General features: G+C 40.6%; 1 protein-coding gene across 1 annotated transcript in view; it reads left to right on the top strand.

Moving 5' to 3' along the window:
* LOC101840656 (lysosomal Pro-X carboxypeptidase) overlaps positions 1-12,542 on the top strand; it is a 50,220-nt gene extending 37,678 nt beyond the window's left edge. Inside the window, exons 6-9 of the mRNA XM_005074113.4 lie at positions 1,017-1,186; positions 7,487-7,651; positions 8,398-8,585; positions 11,545-12,542. Coding sequence (XP_005074170.1) covers positions 1,017-1,186; positions 7,487-7,651; positions 8,398-8,585; positions 11,545-11,755 — 734 coding nt within the window. The 3' untranslated portion in view covers positions 11,756-12,542. The remainder of the gene's footprint in view (positions 1-1,016; positions 1,187-7,486; positions 7,652-8,397; positions 8,586-11,544) is intronic.
* The last annotated feature ends 7,641 nt before the right edge of the window (positions 12,543-20,183 follow it).

Genomic DNA, 20,183 nt, shown 5'->3' with positions numbered 1-20,183 from the left:
TCTCTCACTGACCCTGAAGCTTATCAGTAGGCTAGGCTGGCCAGTGAGCTTCAGGGGTAGGCTTATCTTTTACCCTCCTGACCTGACTGGATTTACTGGGTTTTTATATGGGTTATAGGAATTCAAGTTCAGGTCTATATGTTTGTATGGCTGGCACACTACCTACTGAAGGTTCTCCCTAGCCTAACATTGCTACATATTAAACACACACACACACACACACACACACACACACACACACACACACACACACACACACACACACACACACACACACGTTATGCTTATAGAGAATCATACCAATCAAAAGATATGAATGAATAAAACTGTAAAAGCAAGTTGTTGGTATCAGTAGTATACAGATCCAGAAAAGACAAAGCCAGCATCTCATACACCCTTGCTGCTGTCCTCAAGCCTACACAGGGAATCTCATTTTGAACCATAGGCTGGTTTTCTGATTCATACATCTTAGTAATGAGAGTTACACAGTGTGGGATTTTTGTATGTTAGTTTTTTGTTTGCTGTCTTGTGCTCAGTGTAAGTCATGGGTTCTCAATCTGTGGGTCTCAACCTTTTTGGTGGTCACATATCAGATGTCTTGCATATCAAATATTTATATTATGATTCATAACAGTAGTAAAATTACAGTTATAAAGTAGCAACAAAATAATTTTATGGTTGGGGAGGTCACCGCAACATGAGAAATTATATTAAAGGATCACAGTATCAGGAAGGTTGAAATCACTGTTCTAATTATCAAGTGCATCTATTTTTAATTTAGTCGTAGTTTATGCATTCTTTTTAGTATTATTTATTTCAATAGTATCTTCAACTGGGGAGTAATGTTAATTTTGGTAAATTTTATGGGTCTATCTAGTTGCCCTAAAATACTTTGTTGAATGCTGGAAAAATTCTTGGAGAAGTCATGTAGAAATTTGTTTTTTTTTTTTTTTTAATACCAAGTAAAGAATAAATGACTCCTGATCTGTAGATTAACAGTCCCCTTCTATTTTCAGACAGTGGACTCCAATGGCTCACAAAAGCCCTTCACCTATGTAGACCCTTGACTTCTGAGGACATCTCAAATTTAAAAGATTGGATCTCTGAGACCTGGGTGAACCTGGCCATGGTGGACTACCCTTACGAAGCCAACTTTTTACAGCCCTTGCCTGCTTGGCCTATCACGGTAACAGAAAAGTGTCTCTTTTGTTGTTTTTATAAAATATTTTTCTTTTTATATTTTTTTAAATATGTAGTCTCAGACTTTCAACATCAGAAAAAAAATCCCTGTTTCTTAGGGACTTTGTGAAATTAATGATTGTGTGCTGAAATCCTGGGTTCTACAGCTTTCTGATTATGTGACCTTAGCCATGCTAGCTATGTCTTCTGACATTAGTTTTCTCATTCAAGAACTGGAGATAACTCTCATCAGTTACAGCACCATGGGAATAAGAAATAAGATCAATAGTTGGAGTGCTAATAGAATAACTCCTATGTGCCAAACTCTGAGCTGTACTTTGTAAGTATAGTATATCTCATATTTGTGATATATATATCATGCCTAGATCCATGTAATACATTAACTTAGCTGAATAAGTGGTAGCTTTTGTCATCGTACTATGATTCAATGGGCTGTTAAAGGCATTCTAAATGCTACACTTACTATAAATGATGACCCACATGCCAAACAGCAGCATGCAAGGTGGCCAGGGCATGACCTGGCGCTTACTGCTCTGTGATCCTAAACAAGGGGGCCTCTTCTCCAAGGCCCCCTATCTTGCTCTGTACAGTAGCACAAAAGTAAATGCATGGAGTTCTGCTGAGGACCATGCAACATGTTAGATTTAGTTGAAGACAATGGGAGTGTAAATTATGATAATCTCATGTTCTTTTTCCAGTGTGAAAGCATATCATACTCATTTTTTGATCTTTCACAATGCTAGAGTTCTTTTCATGGCAAGAGTATTTATTACATATGCTCGCCTTTAAATATTCTTTTGTTAAGACTGTCTCTCTTAGTTTTAAAACCAAAGCCTGGCTGAATTCATGGTTAAGGTTTGAGGATATAATTGATAGTATTTCCTTTTCTTTTTTTTAAAATGGTAACTGCTTTTATTCTAATATGAATTAATTACATCATATTGTATCATGTTACAATTTTTTAAGTCTTTTTTTATTTAAATTAGAAACAAGCTTGCTTTACATGTCAATCCCAGCTCCCCCTCCCTCCCCTCCTCTCCCGCCCTCACCACCAGGCCTCCAAGCCCCCTACCCAATCCCCACTCCACTCCCCAGGGAAGGTGAGGCCCTCCATGGGGGATCTCCAGAGTCTGTCATTTCATCCAGGGCAGGGCCTAGGCCCTCCCCCCAAGATTTCAGGCTAAGAGAGCATCCCTCATTGTGGAATGGGCACCCAAAGTCCGTTTGTATGCCAGGGATAAATACTGATCTACTACCCAAGGCCCCATAGATTGCCTAGGCCTCCTCACTGACACCCACATTCAGGTGTCTGGATCAGTCCCATGCTAGCCTCCCAGCCATCAGTCTGGGGTCCAAGAGCTCCTCCTTGTTCAGGTCAGCTGTTTCTGTGGTTAAACTAGCCCAGTCTTGACTCCTTTGCTCATCAGTCCTCCCTCTCTGTCACTGGGTTCCTTGAGTTCAGCTCAGTGTTTAGCTGTGGGTGTCTGCCTCTGCTTCCGTATGTCACTAGATGGAGGTTCTGTTTCCCAGACTCTCTGACAGTGGGATTGTAGGCTGGCACTCTTCTGATCCATGTCTAAAATCTATATGTGAGTGAGTACATACCATGTTTGTCTTTTTGTGGCTGGGTTACCTCACTCAGGATGGTTTCTTCTAGTGCCATCCATTTGCCTGCAAATTTCAAGATTCCACTGTTTTTTTTTTTTTTCTGCTGAATAGTACTCCATTTTATAAATGTACCACATTTTCTCTATCCACTCTTCAGTTGACGGGCATCTAGGTTGCTTCCAGGTTCTGGCTATTACATATAATGCTGCTATGAATATAGTGGAACAGACATCTTTGTTGTATGAATGTGCATCTTTTGGATATATGCCTAAGAGTGGAATTGTTGGGTCCTGTGATAGACTGATTCCCATTTTTCTGAGGAATCTCCATACTGATTTCCAAAGTGGCTGTACGAGTTGGCACTCCCACCATCAGTGGAGGAGTGTTCCCCTTTCTCCACATCCTCTCCAGCATAAAGTGTCATTAATTGATGGTATTTCTAAAGTAGAAATGAAACTAGAATTAGTCATGTGAGAGCAGTTTTCATAAGGACACCTCCCACCTCCCACCCACAGTAGAGTGATCGATCCTAGGACCTCTCACATGCTAAGCTATATCACTGCTTTTGTGATATCATCTGTCTCTTGGTTTTGTTTTGAGAAGCAGTCTTGAAGTTACTCTTGTCCAGGGAGGCCTCCCCAGCATCTGGGATTGCAAGCCTGTGTCACTGGGTCTGGTTCACAAGTTACTTTTAATGTAACAGTCTCTTTATTAAAACCTTAAATTAATAGGAAACATTTATTTTCTGTTTTCAACAAAAAACAGGTAAATATTGTGTGTGTAGCTCAATTTTCACTTTTTAATTTGTCTTTTGAGTTTGCACATTTGTTTACATTGCCCACTGTTAACAGAAGTTACATCCCTGTGAGGAAATAATTGTAGAGTTGGTATGAAGGATGCAGGAAGAGGAGAAGAGGAAAAAAAGAAAAACCTTCTGTCATTTGATTCTTCAGTATGCATAAAGACCACTGGGCCTCTTCTCAGCTTTTAAAGAGCATTGTTGTGGGGGTTTTAAAAATATTTTCTAGGTTAACATGCAAAGTAATAGGTTTTATAATGAGATTAATATATATATATGTATTGAGGGTTGTTATTCTTTGTTTTAAATCATCCATCTCCTCCATTGTTTCTTCCATTCTCTGTTCCTCTACTGTTGCTGGTTCCTCTCCTTTCCCTAAACAGACGCCTTCTGCTTTCATGTCATATGTATCCTGACTCTCTCTAGTTCCAATCCTCTTTGTTAAGGTCTTGGCCTCTCCTCTCATGATCCCCTTTTTAGTTTTAAGACACACACACACGCGCACACACACCTTTAAATCTGTGGTTCATATATGAGAGAACCATACAGCACTGATTGCTTTTCCAGAGGACCCAGGTTCAATTCTCAGTACCTACATAGCAGCTCACAACAGTCTGTAACTCCTGTTTCAGAGGACCTGACACCTGTACCAGGCATGCATATGTTGTATAGTTATACATTCAGGCAAAATATCTATATGCATAAAATAAAACATAAAATAAAAAGTGACTCCTTGTTCTATTCAGTTTCCTGGAATGTCATGCTTTCATTTTTCTACCATTCTTCTGTTGGTGGGCATGTAAGCAGGTTCATTTTTTTTTGTAGACATTATGAATAGGGTGGCAGTTAATAGGGTTGTATATGTATCTTTGTGTTAGGTTGCCTTAGTATCTTTTGAGTATTTAGCCAAGAGTGGTAGAGCTGTAGTTCTATGTTGAGCAGCTTCCTTACCTAATTGTGTGGTATCTCTATAAATTTATATTCTTACTGGTAGTATATAAGAGTTCCTCTTTCCCCATATCCTCACTAGCATTTATTTTCATTTGTTCTCTTGATGATAACCATTTTGTCTGAGGTGAACTGAAATCTCAAAGCAGTTTTAATTTGCATTTTCTTAATGCCTAAGGACTTCAATACTTTTTTAAAAAAAATTCAGTTTATGTACTAACCATAGTTCCTTCTCCCTCTCTCCTCCCAACCCCCCTTCAACCCATCTCCCCATCCACTCCTCTGAGAGGGTAAGGCCTTCCATGGGGATTTAACAAAGTCTGGCACATTAAGTTGAGGGAGGGCCAAGCCCCTTCCCCCTGCATCAAGGCTGAGCAAGGAATCTCATTATAGGGAATGGGCTCCAAAAAGCCAGCTCGTGCACCAGGGATAGATTCTGGTCCCACTGCCAGGGGTCCCACAGACAAACCAAGTTACATAATTGTTATCTACATGGAGAGGGCTTAGTTCTGTCCCATGCAGTCTTCCCAGATGTTGCTATACAGTCCATAAACTCCCATTAGCTCTGGTCGGCTGTCTCTGTTGGTTTTCCCATCATGATCTTGAGTCTTCAATACTTTTTCAAGTGTTTATTGACCATTTGTCTTCCTTTCTTCCTCTCATTCTCTCTCTCTCCATACACCTTTCTTCTTTCTTCCTCCTCTTCTCTTCTATCTTATTCTTTGATTTAGTATATGAAGGGGTTTTGTTTTATTTTATTGGCTTAGTTTGAAAGTTTTAAATCTACAGAACATTGGCAAAGATTGTTCCATAAAAGATGATATGCCTTCATCAGGACTGAACAACTACTAACATCTCCAGTATTTTTTTATTTTTGAGACTATAATATATCATATCCTTCTTTCCCTTTCTTCCCTTCAGCTTCTCTCATGTACCCCCCTCTATGCTCTCTCTCAGATTCATGGCTTCTTTTTCTTCACTTGTTGTTGTTTATGTATGTCCCTAAATAAATAAACATAATGTTTTCAGGGCTGACCATTTCATTTTGAATAACCGATTGGTATGCTTTTCCCTTAGGGAAGACTATTTCTCTTGCTCTCAGTATTTGTTTTTCCATCCTTCCTTGTCTCTCTCTCTCTCTCTCTCTCACACACACACACACACACACACACACACACACACACACACACACACACACACAGACACACACACACACACATTCTTCCATCCTTGTGACAGACACACACATATATAGGCCATTTACATTTCTTCTTTTGAAGTGTGCTAGTTACTCTTCTCATTGCTGTGACTAGCTACCTGACAAGAAGTGATGTAAGGGAGGAGGGCTATATTTTGTCTCACATTCTGGGGATGTGTTCATCATGGAGGCACAGCAGCAGCTGGTCATACTGCATCCTCTCCAGGAAGCTCTCTCCTCTTTTTTTATTCAGTAGAGACCCAGCCTATGGGGTGGTGCTTCTCCTTTTTTGGGTGGATCTTTTTCAGTGAAGCCTTACTGGAAACATCTCATATCCCAAGCGAGACCCTTGTCTCCATGGTGATTCTAAGACTAATTAATGGAACAGTGCAGATAAACCACCACAAATGATTGGATTTCATTGGCATGTGTAATAACTTCCCTCTTTCATCTCCAATTTTGTTAACTTAATACCCATCTCTCTTTTCTTTGCCTAGTTTGGCTAGGTGTTTTGTCAATCTGTCTTATATTTTTTTCCCCAACCCCTTGATTGATTCTATGAGTTTTTCTTTTAGTCTCCATTTCATTAATTCATGCCCTTATCTTTATTATTTCTTGCTGTCTGCTACTTTTGGATGTGTAATACTCTCATTTTTCTAATACCTTAAGGTATGTCATTAAATTATTTTGTGTGAAAGATTTATGATTAAAATATAAGCACTCATAACTAGGACCACTTAGAACTGCTTTAGTTATATCCTGAAGATTCTGGTTAAGTTGTGTTTTCTTTTTCATTTGATTCTAGAATTTTAATACCAATTTCTTTTTGACCCACTAGTCATCCATAAGTATAATGTTCTCTCTCCATGTGTTTGTGTAGTTTCTCTTGCTATTGATTAGAAAAAAATGAAATATTGGATGTTATGGTGAGTTCCTTCCTGTCTTAAAAAGAAAGTGATAAAGCGGTGTATGGTGGCCCATGTTTGTAATTCCACTGTCAAGGAAATGGAGACATTTCCATTCGCTTGATGCAAGCCAGCCTTTCCTACTTGATGAGTCCAAGGCAATGAAACAAGTGGATAACAACAAAGGAATGATACCCAAGGTTGCCCTTTGGCCTACATTTACACATGTACACCCACATGCATACACAAATGAAATTTTAAAAACTTTTGCATTCTTATTAAAATATAGTCCTTTACCCAGCAAAGATCTAGTTCTTAGAGACTTTGCTAAGCACTGAGGGAGACATTCTGATATCAGTATTGTAGAGGCTGCGATCTGAACAGGACAGAGTGTAGTGAAGCACTGAGAATGGTTTGGTTCTTTCAGGCTGGCAAGCACATGCAGGGGTGACCTCAGAGAGGAGGGGATATTTCAGGTGGTGTTATGAAGGATGAATTGGTCAGACATTCATAGGCTTAATGTATGGGAAAAGAGATTTGAGGGAAGAGAGAAAGAGCATGGTGTGGTGGAGAATGATTTTACTGGACACTGGAGCAAAGGGCAGTGAAGAAGGAAGAGATGTAGGCCACTTTGCATACCATGGGTTTGCATGCCATGCAAATAACTGATTTATTTCACTACTCTTTGAGAGAGGGAGTTATTCTTCAGAGGTAGAAATTGTTAAGCAATGTATTAAGATACTTATCAATGGTTTATGACATATTTCCTCTTTGTTATTAAATTATTCTTTCTATTCATATCTGACTCTTTCCATGTTTACCTCTTAGGTAGTGTGCCAGTATTTGAAAAATCCTAATGTATCTGATACAGTGCTGCTGCAGAATATTTTCAAAGCTCTGAATGTATATTATAATTATTCAGGCCAAGCACAATGCCTGAGTATTTCACAAACAGCTACTCCCAGTCTAGGCTCCACTGGCTGGAGCTATCAGGTGAGCATGCATGATTTCCCATGTTCAATTTGGTCTTTACTGGTATTATTGCACTGTAATATACTACCAGTCATTGTGCTACTCACTTGCATCCAAGTCTAGGCACTGTGAAGTTGCAACATGACCCTCTCCTGCTTTCTTCTTTATTCTTTTTTCCTTTCTTCCTATATTTAATCATTAGCAAATATGTAATGAATGGTTATCATTGATCACATTCTCTTATGTTTCAAATATATAAAAATAAATAATTTATGTAATTTTTACCATAAAATATAGCCTGATAAGAAAGCTAGATCAATTAACACTGTAACAGACCTTGACAAGTCCTAGAAAGTATGGTTGTAAAAGAAGGGGGCCTAATTGACTCTGAGGCTCCATTCTGCCACCTGCACAATAAGGCTGCCAGGGTTGTACTGAAGGTTTAATATAGTCAAAGATGTGAAAGAAGGTGCTTTGAAAAAGAAAGGAAGGAAGACGGACAGAAAGGAAGAAAGACATTCAGACATGAGGGAGGAAGGAAGGAGAGAAGAAGAAAGAAAACAGTACTAACTTCTGTGATGTCTCAACCATGTCTTTGTATGAGAAATAAGGAGTTGTGTGGCAGGGAAGTTGGGGGTGGGATAGGGGCTGAAGCTTAATTACAAGTTCAGACCCTAGCTCTACAACTTAGCAGCTGAATAAATTTGCATAATGTATCTCTTTTCACTGCATTTTCCCTTTGTTTCCTTTTCTGCTTTGCTTTTCAGTCCTGCACAGAAATGGTCATGCCCTTTTGTGCTAATGGTGTTGATGACATGTTTGAAAGTTATGTGTGGGACTTCGAGAGGTTTTCTGATGACTGTTTTAACCAGTGGGGTGTGAAACCACGACCTAATTGGATAACTACATTGTATGGTGGCAAAAACATCAGTTCACACTCAAACATAATTTTCAGGTGAGCTTGTTGTTTGATGGAGACACTTGCAGAAATGTTGAGAAACCAGAACTAGGAAAGTACTAGGTAATAAAGTAACATAGAACCCAATATCGATGCCATTCCACTTTGCTCTTGAGTGCCAGATACAAGGTGGGTACTCAGTAAACATTTGTTGGGTAGCTGAAGCCTTAATAAATAGTAGCTGTTATAGTCCTACTTTGGCAATTCTTTTCATTGTGCAGTGATTTTCTTGGGAGGATTTGTATTTTCTAAAATCCATAGATTATTTCTCCAATGGTGATTCTCAGTTATTTAAGTATAAATTCAAGAAGGGACCCCATGAAGAACTAGATAACTAACAGCATTTCCCAGGCAAATTAATGATTGCCAGTGATTATGTGAGGCTGGTTGTTGGGAATTTACCTAGATATCTAAGTCCCTCAAAAAAAAAAAAAACAGTATATATATTTCCCAGTGCCTTGTGTAGCTTTCATGTCTGCACTGAGAAATTCAAGTCCATGTGCAGGCCAGGTCTCTCAGCAACTCCCAACACTGTTGCTAAGTCACCAGGTGCTTCAGATGACCTTTTAAATCAGATGCAGTTTGCTCATCACATGACTGCAGGGACTTTTTGTTTTCCAAATACTGGAGCATTTCCTGTCTGGGTTGAGCTTATTAACTGGAAAATGAAAAAAAGAAATTTGTATTCTTAGAGAATCCATCTTCTGTGTGGTTTATGTAAAACATTTATCTTGTAGAGGAATATTATTACTTCTATTGGACATGGGGGTTTTCCACTTTGCTTCATTTGTGATAGAACTAACAAAGAAACAAACAAAAGTATATATTTAGAGTATTTTTTCCCGTAGAATTCTATATTAAGTTACAATTAAAATACTATTTTTTTTAAAAGAGAAGTATATAATAATAGGACAGGGGATTTAAAGTTGTATTTCAAATACACATGTACTCAATATACCTGAATATTTATTTACATATTTGCCTAGAAAGAGTTGATTGATAGGATTGAGAGATGGTGCACTGTGGAAAGTATTTCCTGCACAAGTGAGAGGACCTGAATTCCAATCCTCAGTACCATGTAAAAGCTGAACACAGTAGTGCATGTCTGTACCCTAGTTGTTGTGGGGGTAGGTCAGTGTAGGATAGATCTCTGGTCAGCCAGTCTAGCCAAAATAGTCAGCTTTAAGTTCAATGAGAGCCTGTCTCAAAAGAGTAAAGAGAAGGACAGAAGAAGACATCTGACATTGACTTCTGGCCTCTACACACACACACACATTCACACACACACTCACACACACAAAATACACACATATATAAAATAGAGTTTCCCTATAATTGGGCAACAATGCCCCTGTTAGATGTCAAAGTCTAACTAATAAAATCCCAATGCCAGGAATTAGTTGATTATTTTGGAGTTGTTGGTGAGGTCCCAAAGAGCCCCCAGATGCTAACAGGCTTATTGTCATTGCTCTTGGTTACCCTCCAGAACGTGGTGGTAAGATACCACATACTTGAATAATAGAACATGGCAAAATCAAGCTGTATGGACCCAGAAGCTTCATCCCTACCTTCATAGTGCTGGAAGGTGCTATGCAAGCTACTAGAGGAAAAAAATCAATCACTAATCATACCCAGCTATGAACCCTGTGAGCTACAATAATGACTGGGTAGGCAAGCATGCTCATTGGTGCAATGGTGGCACAGACATCATGGGAATGACCAGCCACTTTCTCATTGAATTTAAGGCTGGCTCCACAAGGTGAAAACCGTAGTTAGTACCATTATCAGCTAAGAACCTATGTTAGACAGGTCATAGACTCCAGGGAAGAACCACTTCTGTTATGCTGCTAAATAGACACCATATAAAACCAACTCTTAATGACTTGTCATGTCATTATACCCATAGAATAATGAATCTCTCAACTCTTATCTAAGTATATTCCTTTTAATAGGAAGACATTTTATATTCTTATATTGGGAAAGATGATGCTCATTTGGTTTTTTTGAAACGAAGTTTCATATAGTCCAGACTGACATTGAACTCCTTATGTAGCTAAGGAAGACCTTGAATTCCTGATCCTCCTTCCTCCACCTTTCCAGTGCTGGAATTGCAGGTGTGTGAGCAACCACGCCCAGCGATAACATTTTTTTTTTTGCTTTTTTTGTTTTGTTTTTATGAGACAGGGTTTCTCTGTATTGTTTTGGAGGCTGTCGGTCCAGCCCGGCCTCGAACTCACAGAGATCCCCTTGCCTCTGCCTCCTGAGTGCTGGGATTAAAGGCGTGCGCCACCACCGCCCGGCATATCAATAACATTTTTAAGGTAGTATTTTTGAATGAAGCTTCTTGAATCTCTCCATCAGCTTACCTAGTCACCACCCTAAGCAGCTACTAAAAGCCAGACGGAAAAACACCCACAGGGGTCTGTGTATACAGGTATTTTTCAGTGACAACAACATTGTGAAAGTTTAGAAGTATTTTTAGTACTTGTGGAACTTAGGTACGTGGCGCCTCTGAAGTCTGCACAATGAAGGTCAGGGAGTGCAGGCAACAGGGGTATTCATGAGCTGAATAAGGGAAAACAATGATAATCTCAATAGAGAAATTTCCAAATGTTATATTCAGGTGGCCTAACAACACATGAAAAGATGATCAATATCAGTTAGGGTGTATGTGAAAATCAAGACCACAGGGAAGACTGATATGTAGCCTAATGGTAAAGCTCACCTCTAATCCCAGCTTAGATCCACAATTGAAAAAAAAAATCCAACTTCATGAAGAAGTTAAGTGGTATCACATATCTCAGAAACTCTATTCCTAGGTATATTCAGGGGAAATTAAGATGTACTTATATATGAAACCTTGAAAGTGAGCGTTCAAATGAGTAATGCTCATGAAATTGAAAAAGTGGAAACAATATGAAGGTGTACTAATTGCTCCTCTTCCCCTCATTTGCAGCAATGGTGACTTAGACCCATGGTCAGGAGGTGGAGTGACCAAAGACATTACAGATACCCTGGTGGCTATCAATATCCCCAACGGGGCCCATCATTTAGATCTCCGAGCCAGCACTGCCTTTGATCCTTCCACTGTGCTGATATCTCGCTTACTGGAAGTTAAACACATGAAGAAATGGATCGCAGATTTCTACAAAAATGCCAAACTTTAAAAAAAATAACTTTTGTTTTCTTCTTTTATGTTCACTACACCCACATTTCCACCCACTTTGTTTTCTGTATGGGATTGATTTCCCTCTTTTGTCATGTTTTTGGGGGGGCCAAGGTTGAGACAGAAGAGTGATGGGGTGGCTGCAGCCATCCCACCCAGATGACTGCTCCGTCCTCCTTGTCTTTTATCATCTCCAGGAAGAATTTCTGGAGATGGCAGCTCTCATGCCATCAGAACTGGCATGGTTCCTGAGTGCCTTTCACCGGAGGGAGAGCCACTTCTTGCCTCTTCAGCTTCAAGCAGGGGTGTCTTCCTGGTTTTGAGGCTGAAGTTTCTGGTCCCCATTCCTGCCCCAAAAGGAGAAGCAGAAGCTGGATTAAAAATGCTGCAGCTGCAGCTGGTAGGATGTGTGATGCCAATCCAGGAAATGGGCCGCTTCCTTTGAGCTCGATGACTGCCTTTGAACTGGGCTGCAATAAAGAACAAGGCAGACCTACCTGTGTGTTGCTCCCATCTCCTCCAGCTGTTGGGAAGGCAGTGTGCCTGGGCTGGCTACTTTCAGAAAGTCTTTTCTTTTTCTCTTCCCCCCTTGGCAGCTATCCTTAGTTCTGGGAGATTTGCCACTGTGCACTGCCAGGAAGAAATCTGGCCTTCTCCAGCTCTGTTTCTTTTTGTTTCTAAGGTTTTTTTTTTTGTAGTGATCTGCCTAAATTTTGCCAATTTGGGAAACGTGCTGTTAAAACTGAACAAATTCTGTTAATAAAAATCCTCTAAAAATTGACAAATCAGCTATTGAGAAAGTAGAATGTACTTCTGTTTATTTTGAAGAGGAATTTTATGTTCTACTCATTGTTACATGTATCATTAGAGTCCTAGGCCGCAGGACATCAACTGACAGGTGCATGGGGACTTTCTTGTATAGCTTCCAGAAGACAAGCAGAGTAATTCATACAGGCGGCATGTTTGACATTAAATGATGGGCTTTTCCCATTTCCAAGGGATTGGAATTTTCAAGTGGTTCTTCACTGAGAGCTTTCTCCTGAAAGGCTTTTCTAGGATAGGAAATAAGGTTGAATGCAGACCTTTCAGGGACTCAGAGAGACTGTTTCTTGTATGCAGAAAGATCTCTTCCATCTGGTGTCTTATTATTTTCTCAGTCATATTCTTAATATGTTTGGAAACATTTCTTGCTTTTTAAAAACAATTCCCAGACCTTCAACAAGGTTTTATTTTTGAGACTATAATACAATTACAGCAGTCCTCTTTTCCCTTTCCTCCCTCTAACCCCCCCCCCCCCATATGTTCCTCCTTGCTCTCTTTCAAATTCATGGCCTCTTTTTAAAAAATTAATTGCTATTGTGTACACATACGTATATACATATATATTCCTAAATGCAGCCTTTACAGCCTGTATAATGTTATTTGCATGAATGTTTGTAGGATTGACCATTTGGTATTGAGTAACCAATTGCTGTGTTCTACCTTGGGGAAGACTCTCTCCATCTCTCAGCTTTCCTTAGCTGTCTGTAGCTCTTTGCATAAGGATGAGGCCTCATGTTTAGGCTTGGACAAAGTTTAATGGAGGACATTACTACTTTTATTCTATGATTTTAGGCTGTTTTCCACAAAATCTTCTTAATAGTTTGGAAACTTTAAGATACTTTGACCTTTGATGCTATATTAGCTGTTAGGTGAAGATTAAGTTACAATTTCTGAAGAAGTAAATTGCAAAAAAAAAATTATGCAAGTATAATTTGGTTCTACTTCTGTACATTTTATGTATATAGCAACAGCCTTAACGTATATTAACCTTACCTAAATGTTCTTAAGTTTAATTTTAACTTAGAAGAGAATCAAACTATAAAAGAAGCCCTATTAAATCTTTATCCTAGGTGAGGTAGATCCACCTGTAACCCTGGTACTCAAGAGGCTGAGGCAAGAAGATAGCTTTTGCCCAGGAATTCAAAAACCATTATAGGCAACCAAGCAAGATCCTGCTGTAGAAACAAACAAACCAAAGTATTTTAAATATCTTTATAATTAATAATGTGCCTACTTTAATACATAGGAAATGTGAATCATATAGAACTCAAATGACTTTTTTATCTTTTACCCAATTCAATGGGAATAAATAAATTTAGAGAACTTCTTTAGGGTGTCTATAGAGCTAGTTAGTAGCAGCTGTATAACTCCACTGTTGAGCTGTTTTACTTTTCCTTGTTTCCAAATGCAGTTTTCCTGCAGCAGAAAGCCAACCACCCCAATTTCCACCTCCTCCTTACACTTCCACCTCAGCCTTTGTATTACCTACTGTTTTTGTTGGTTGACCCTTACACTGAGGGAGTTTTCAGTTAATCTTCCCAGCTCTGAATGCCCAGGGACTGGTTATGTAGCCACTGGCCATTTGCAAAGTCATTTCTATCTTTATCTTTCTCTCTTCTCTCTCTTCTCCCTCTCCCTCTCTGAATAAGGGAAACATGAGAATACAAATCTCTTTTTTTTTTTTTTTTTTTTTTTGGTCTTGGTGCTTGATAAAATATGCACCCTCTCTGGGTGGTTTAAACTGTTTAGGTACCTTCTATAAAAGGGATCTTTTAATGCTAAAATTAATGTGATTATCTGAGTGTGAGAGGCGTATTCAAGGCTTAAAGAAAATCTGTTAGACTAGCTGCTTAATCCCCTCTCTAATGTGGCTGAACAATGCTCTGGGAAGCTATTGGTCCTTCTTTCTTCTAGTAAATGCCTGTCTCCAGAGGAAGGGATTGTTTGCAGCTTTTGATATCCGTATGCTTCACCTTCTCAGCTGCACAAAGATACAGGAAAGGCCCGGAGATGCACAAAGCACCCACCGAAAGATACCTACCTGTCTCTCCTGAGTACTGTGAGCAGAGCACATGGTACAGAGTGGGCCTTGTCCTGGAAGTTAGGACTGGTTACCATGAGGAATGGCATCTCGGGAGCACTGTTCTCAGTAGTGAGTGACAGAATGATTGTAGACATTTAGCTTCTCACACCTGAGTAGGAAGAAAGGCTTAACTTCTTACTCCCTGTTAGGGCACATGAAGAAGGGGAGGATGAGAAGGGAAAATGGGACAGAGAGGGGGAACTTGTCACATTGCTCCGTGAGTAGGTCACAGTTAAATATCAGCTCTCTCATTCATAAACTAGAGATAAGCCCTGTCACAGGAGGCAATTTTGAGATTTAAGATGGGGAATGAACTTGAAAGCATGATGATTATCTGAGGCATGCACATGTGACATGTATGCTTTTGCTTTCATTTTATTTTATTAAATTTCAGTTTCTTATTCTAGAAATGTACTTGTTTTCTAGATGTGTAATTTAATTCAGCGATGCTTTGAGGACTTATATGTTGGGCAAAATGCACAGATCTGGGAAACAGACTTGAATAACTAATTTAGCAGGGTCACAGTCTTGTAAGAAGGAGGTAAGGAGACATAAAATACATCTTGAAAAATGCACATCGCAAGTGTTTGGTTCACTTGGAACATTAGCAATAATAGCCAAGCCTTAGAATAGTGGCTGTTCAGTTGACCAGTCAACACAGGGTGGGTCACCCAAACCTGGAAATGCACCAATCCTGAGACTGTTTCATACCCCTAGACACTCCCCTTACACTGCCCTTTAAGATCCCTGCCTCGAGGTTGCTCGGGTCTTTCTCCAGTCATCTGCCATGGTGGATGAATGAAGGGCCCAAGCTAATGGGTTTATCTCGTTAAATAACTTCAATAAAAGACTCTTTGCTTTTGCATTGGAAAAAAAAAGAATAGTGATTATTGTTTCCTAGGAGTGGAACAGAATGCTTTGCTTGAGTTTCCTCATTCAATCTGCAGCCATGGCAGGTGGTAACTCTTCTCTTCCCATTTCCCAGGTGCTGCTGCTGAAGTCCAGTCACTTTCTCCCAGTGTCATAGCTAGTAAGAGTTAGACCAATAGAGTCCCCATGACCTTAGTCTAACAGTCTAACTTGCCCACAGGCATCCCAAGTTACAAAAGAATTCTTAGAGGAGGTGTCCCCAGGCGAGTTCCAGGGTAGAGTGGGAAGTGCACTGAGTACTCAGGAGAAAAGGCATTCCAGGAAGGAACAAGGTGGAATTGCATTGTCAGAGACGCTTTTGTGTGGGGAGCAATGTGGAACAGTTTGAGATCAGCTGTGTGGACATCTAGGATGAGGTTGTGATACTTAATAGGCATTGTCAACTTGATTAGGCTTAGAATCACCATGGAAACACAACTCTGAATGTGTCCATGAAGGTATTTCCAGAAAGCTTTAACTGAAGAGGCAAGACACATTCTGAATGTGGGTGCCCCCATTCCATGGGCTTGGGGTCCTGGGGCTGCATAAAAAGCAAAAGGTCAGCTGAGCATAAATACTTGTCTCTCAGCTTTCTGTGTAGGCAATGGGACCAATGGTCTCACTTCTGCTGCCCTGATTCCCCAACCATGATGGCTGTATCCTCAAACTGAAAGCAAATATATGCTCCCTCTTTCCCTCCCTACCTCTCTCTCTCTCCATTTCTCCTTCCCTCTCCTTTCCTTCATTGCTTTTGTAGGGTGTCTTTATAGCAATGAAAAAAAAAAGCAGCATGAACAAGTTATAATCTCCCTCACTGACTTACAAATAGAAGTAAGTTAAAGTGTTTAATTAATCATCTGATTAATTGCTTATCAAAGTGTGTGGCAAGATTGGAATGGTTGCCACCTTTATGGTGCAGAATCATAGAAAGTGCTCTCAACCGTGGATTCTAAGTCTTTGAGGATGGGAGCCTCTTAGGATATGATGGGCCTATCTTTTCAATAGGAAATCAGGCTGATGTTTATGAATGTCATCATCAAGATTATAAAGCAGTGTGACCAGTCAACCTAGGAATACTTGTGCATTTTAGATAAATGATAGTTTATGTGAACATTAAATGAGAATTACAGGATCATCTTGAGATGCATTTATAGAAATAAGTGAATTGAATTGAAAGGGGAGGGGAGAGATGTAACTAGTAATTCCAGGAAACGGGAATGGAGTCCTTTGTTCAGGTTCCAGGAACTGTCGGACATGGCAGGTTTCTCCAATGGTGTTGGTGTGTTTCGGCTGAGGTCAAACTGGAAATCAGGCTTGCCTAGGAGGTAGAACTTGGAGATGTATTTCCTTGTCTGTTCCTAAGTTTCCATTGGCCCCTTTAAGTGAAGGCCTGGAAGGCTGTGGCTGCTTCTTGTTTCTATCAGACTGACAATGTGGAGGGCAGATCAGGGAGGAGGAGAGGTACTGGAACAGAGTGGGATTAGCGGGTAATGTGGAATGGCTTCTGTGGTCGACCAGGAGGGACGAGAACCTGACTGTGCTGTTTCCCTGACCACACTTCTGGACAATGAAATCCAGTTGGTATACCATACTAAAGACATTGATTCATAGACTTTTTCTGGGGAGGTCTCACAATATTTCTGTCAGTTCCTGGGGAGGTCAGGGCAGATCTTTTTGATACAAACTGGTCAAATTCCAGGGCTTGGATTCTGTTTTTTGTTTTTGTTTTTTTTTCACCCAAGCTGTGACGGCTGTGCTTAGAGCTGGAGACTGAAGCTGCTCTATTTTCCCAATGTGGCTTTTCTCAGAAGGCCCTGCCAGGGGTCTTCACATTCTTTCAGGAGCCTGAGAACACTTGGTTTGTTCCCCTCTGCTCCCACCATTCCCTGCTGGTTGCTGCCAGTATTAATAACACACAAGAGGCTTCACATCAGCGTGGGGGCTGTGAGGATAATTATGCAGTGGTTTAGGACCAACCGGTAAATTACTCCTTGACCTGGGAATTCAGCAGGTTACCAGCTTCACTCTGGCCTGCTCACTTTATTGCTCTCCCCTCCTGCGGCACTGATACTCATTTGTCTGGTTTGCATTCAGGTCTTTGCTCTCACGATGATGACATCTTCTTTCTTTTTCCTCTTCCTTCTCTACCTCCTCTTCTCCCCCCTCCTCCAAAGTCTAAGAGGTGAGTAATAGCCCTTTTGTGGAGACTGCTTATTAGGTCAATGGGATGCCCTGGTGACCTGGCAACGGGACCTTTTTGAGCTTTTATTTCATTGCAGTCATTTGGTGCTCCCAGGCACGCTAGCACCTGTCTTCCATGGTGCTCACCAACACATTTCAACCTTTCTCTCATAGCTGCCACACTCCACTAACATGCCTGTGCGTGTAACATAGCATAATGTGAAAGGAAAAGGCAGGGAAAGCTCTTCCATCACTCCCGACTCACCCTCCAGCTGTTCCGAATGATAGCAGCACACACTGTTTTCCCAATTGTGATGATCTTTCTGGCACATTTGAATACATGCTTCCCTTTATCCAGTGCATTCTTTGCCTTCTTTCACACACTTATTCTCATCCTCCATAGCTTCTCCAGGGAGCCTCTCAGTTTGGGTAGTACACATAGCCATACATTTTGTTTAGAAGGACACATGGGCAGATATATGACTAAATATATCAATTGTTTGACTAGCTGGCTGGGGACTTGGGAACAATATGACTGAAAAGCTGGTGAGAAAGATGTCTGTGGATGGGGTACATAACTAGATATCTCACAGTGAGCAGCAGATGTGAAGACACTTGCGTCCCATATTAAATGTTCCCCCAAAGTCAGGGGTGGACTCCAACAATCAAGTATATAGGATGATCATTTCCGTGCATAGAAAGTAGTAAATTTGCTCAGCTGCCCCTGTCATTGTTTAATGGGCTCACAAAATCATCATGGTGGCAGAAGTAGAGGTTAAGAATAGGCTCTACTCACCAAGGATGACCTGGCTATAGATGCTACAACAGAGAGAGCAATATTGAACCTTCCAACAAGGCACCAATCCTTCAGGTGACCAACCAATGACCTGGTGACATAGGACTACTTCCATAACGAAAAGGGCATTGCTTTATCTTGAATGGAATAAATACTTATTCTGAGTATAAATGTACCTTTCTTACACATAATTCTTCTGTCTAAATTGCCATCCATGTTTGTACAGACTGCCTTAACCTCTATTACAGCTTTCTATGCAGTGTTGTTTTTGACTAAGGAATGGACTTCACAGCCAAAGAAGTGTGGCAGTGGTCTCATGCTCATGGAATCCACTGGTCTTACCATATTCCTTACAGCTCTGAAGCAGCTGGCTTGATAGGACAGTAGAAGGGTTCATAATGACAGTTAAAGTGTCAATTGGATGTCACTGATCTAGAGGACTGGGGAAAGTTCTCCAGAAGGCAGTGCATTCTTTGAATTTTAATTCAGTTTATTGTATTGCTTCCCCCATAGCTGGGATGTGTGGGTTTAGAAACCAAGGGATGGAAATAGGAATGAAGAGGTGAAAATAATCAGCTAACTAGCTAAATTTTTGTTTGTTGTTCCTGTGATCTTATGTTCTCATGGTCTAGAAATATTGTTTTCAGAGGTGGGAGTGCTTCTATCAGGAGGCACAGCCAAGATTCCTTTGATTGAAAACTAAGATCACTGATCCCATGGATACTTTGAGGTCCTGGTACACTTGAGTCAACACACTAATAAAGGAGTTTCAGTGTTAGAGGGAGTGATTGGTTTAGACTATAAAGAGGAAACTGGGCTGCTTCTCCACCAGTGGAGGTAAGGAAGAGTGTGTCTGTAGTACAAGAGATGCTTACTGCATTTCTTGGTGTTACGATGTCCTGTGATTAAGGTCAGTGGGAAATCACAACAGCCCAATCCAGGCAAACATGATAAATGATCTAGATTATTGACAAGTGAAGATTTGAGTGTACCCCCAAAGAACCAAGATGAGGTGTAGAAGAGAAGGGCATCTTGATCATTTTCTGTCAAATTGGCCTAGGCATGGGATCTGAGGGATGTTCTTCCCCTATTGGTGAAACAGCTATTCTATCTGTGAAGAACAACCCTGGACCAGGTGACATGCTAGAGGGAAGGACCCAGGGAGGAGACCAGAAGGCGTGAGAACCTTCTTGGATGGGAGGGGCTGAGGGATTAAGGGTTGGTGGGAGGAGGAAAAAGGCATAGAAGCAGTTGCCATCAGGAAGGAAAGAGAGGGCACTGTTGGAGGAGGGATCTGCCATCTTTGGATGAAGGAAGATAGAGGCATGGCAGGGTCTGCATGGAAGACTCAGCTATCCCAGGAAGGATGGGTTGTAAGGGCAATGAGGAGAATGGGATGACCAGAGAGCAGAGTAGCCTGGAGTCGGTTAGGCAGGCATAATTGAGGCACAGAGCCAGAACAGCCTGCAGGAGGGCAGAGAGATCTGTCTAGTCTTGCTCCATTTCCTGAGGCTGAGTTTCTTTCACTTCTCTTAGCCTGCTTCCTCTTTTATGAGTAGAAATGACAATCACACAGGGTGCACACATTTGGTTGAGTGAGGCCATGTCACATTATGCTACCACGACCAACGATGATTG

Source organism: Mesocricetus auratus, unplaced genomic scaffold (assembly GCF_017639785.1).
Source record: "Mesocricetus auratus isolate SY011 unplaced genomic scaffold, BCM_Maur_2.0 Super-Scaffold_4256, whole genome shotgun sequence".
NCBI classification, from domain to species: Eukaryota; Metazoa; Chordata; class Mammalia; order Rodentia; family Cricetidae; genus Mesocricetus; species Mesocricetus auratus.
Note: the sequence above shows the minus strand (reverse complement) of the source record. Positions and strands in the feature narration are given on the sequence as shown.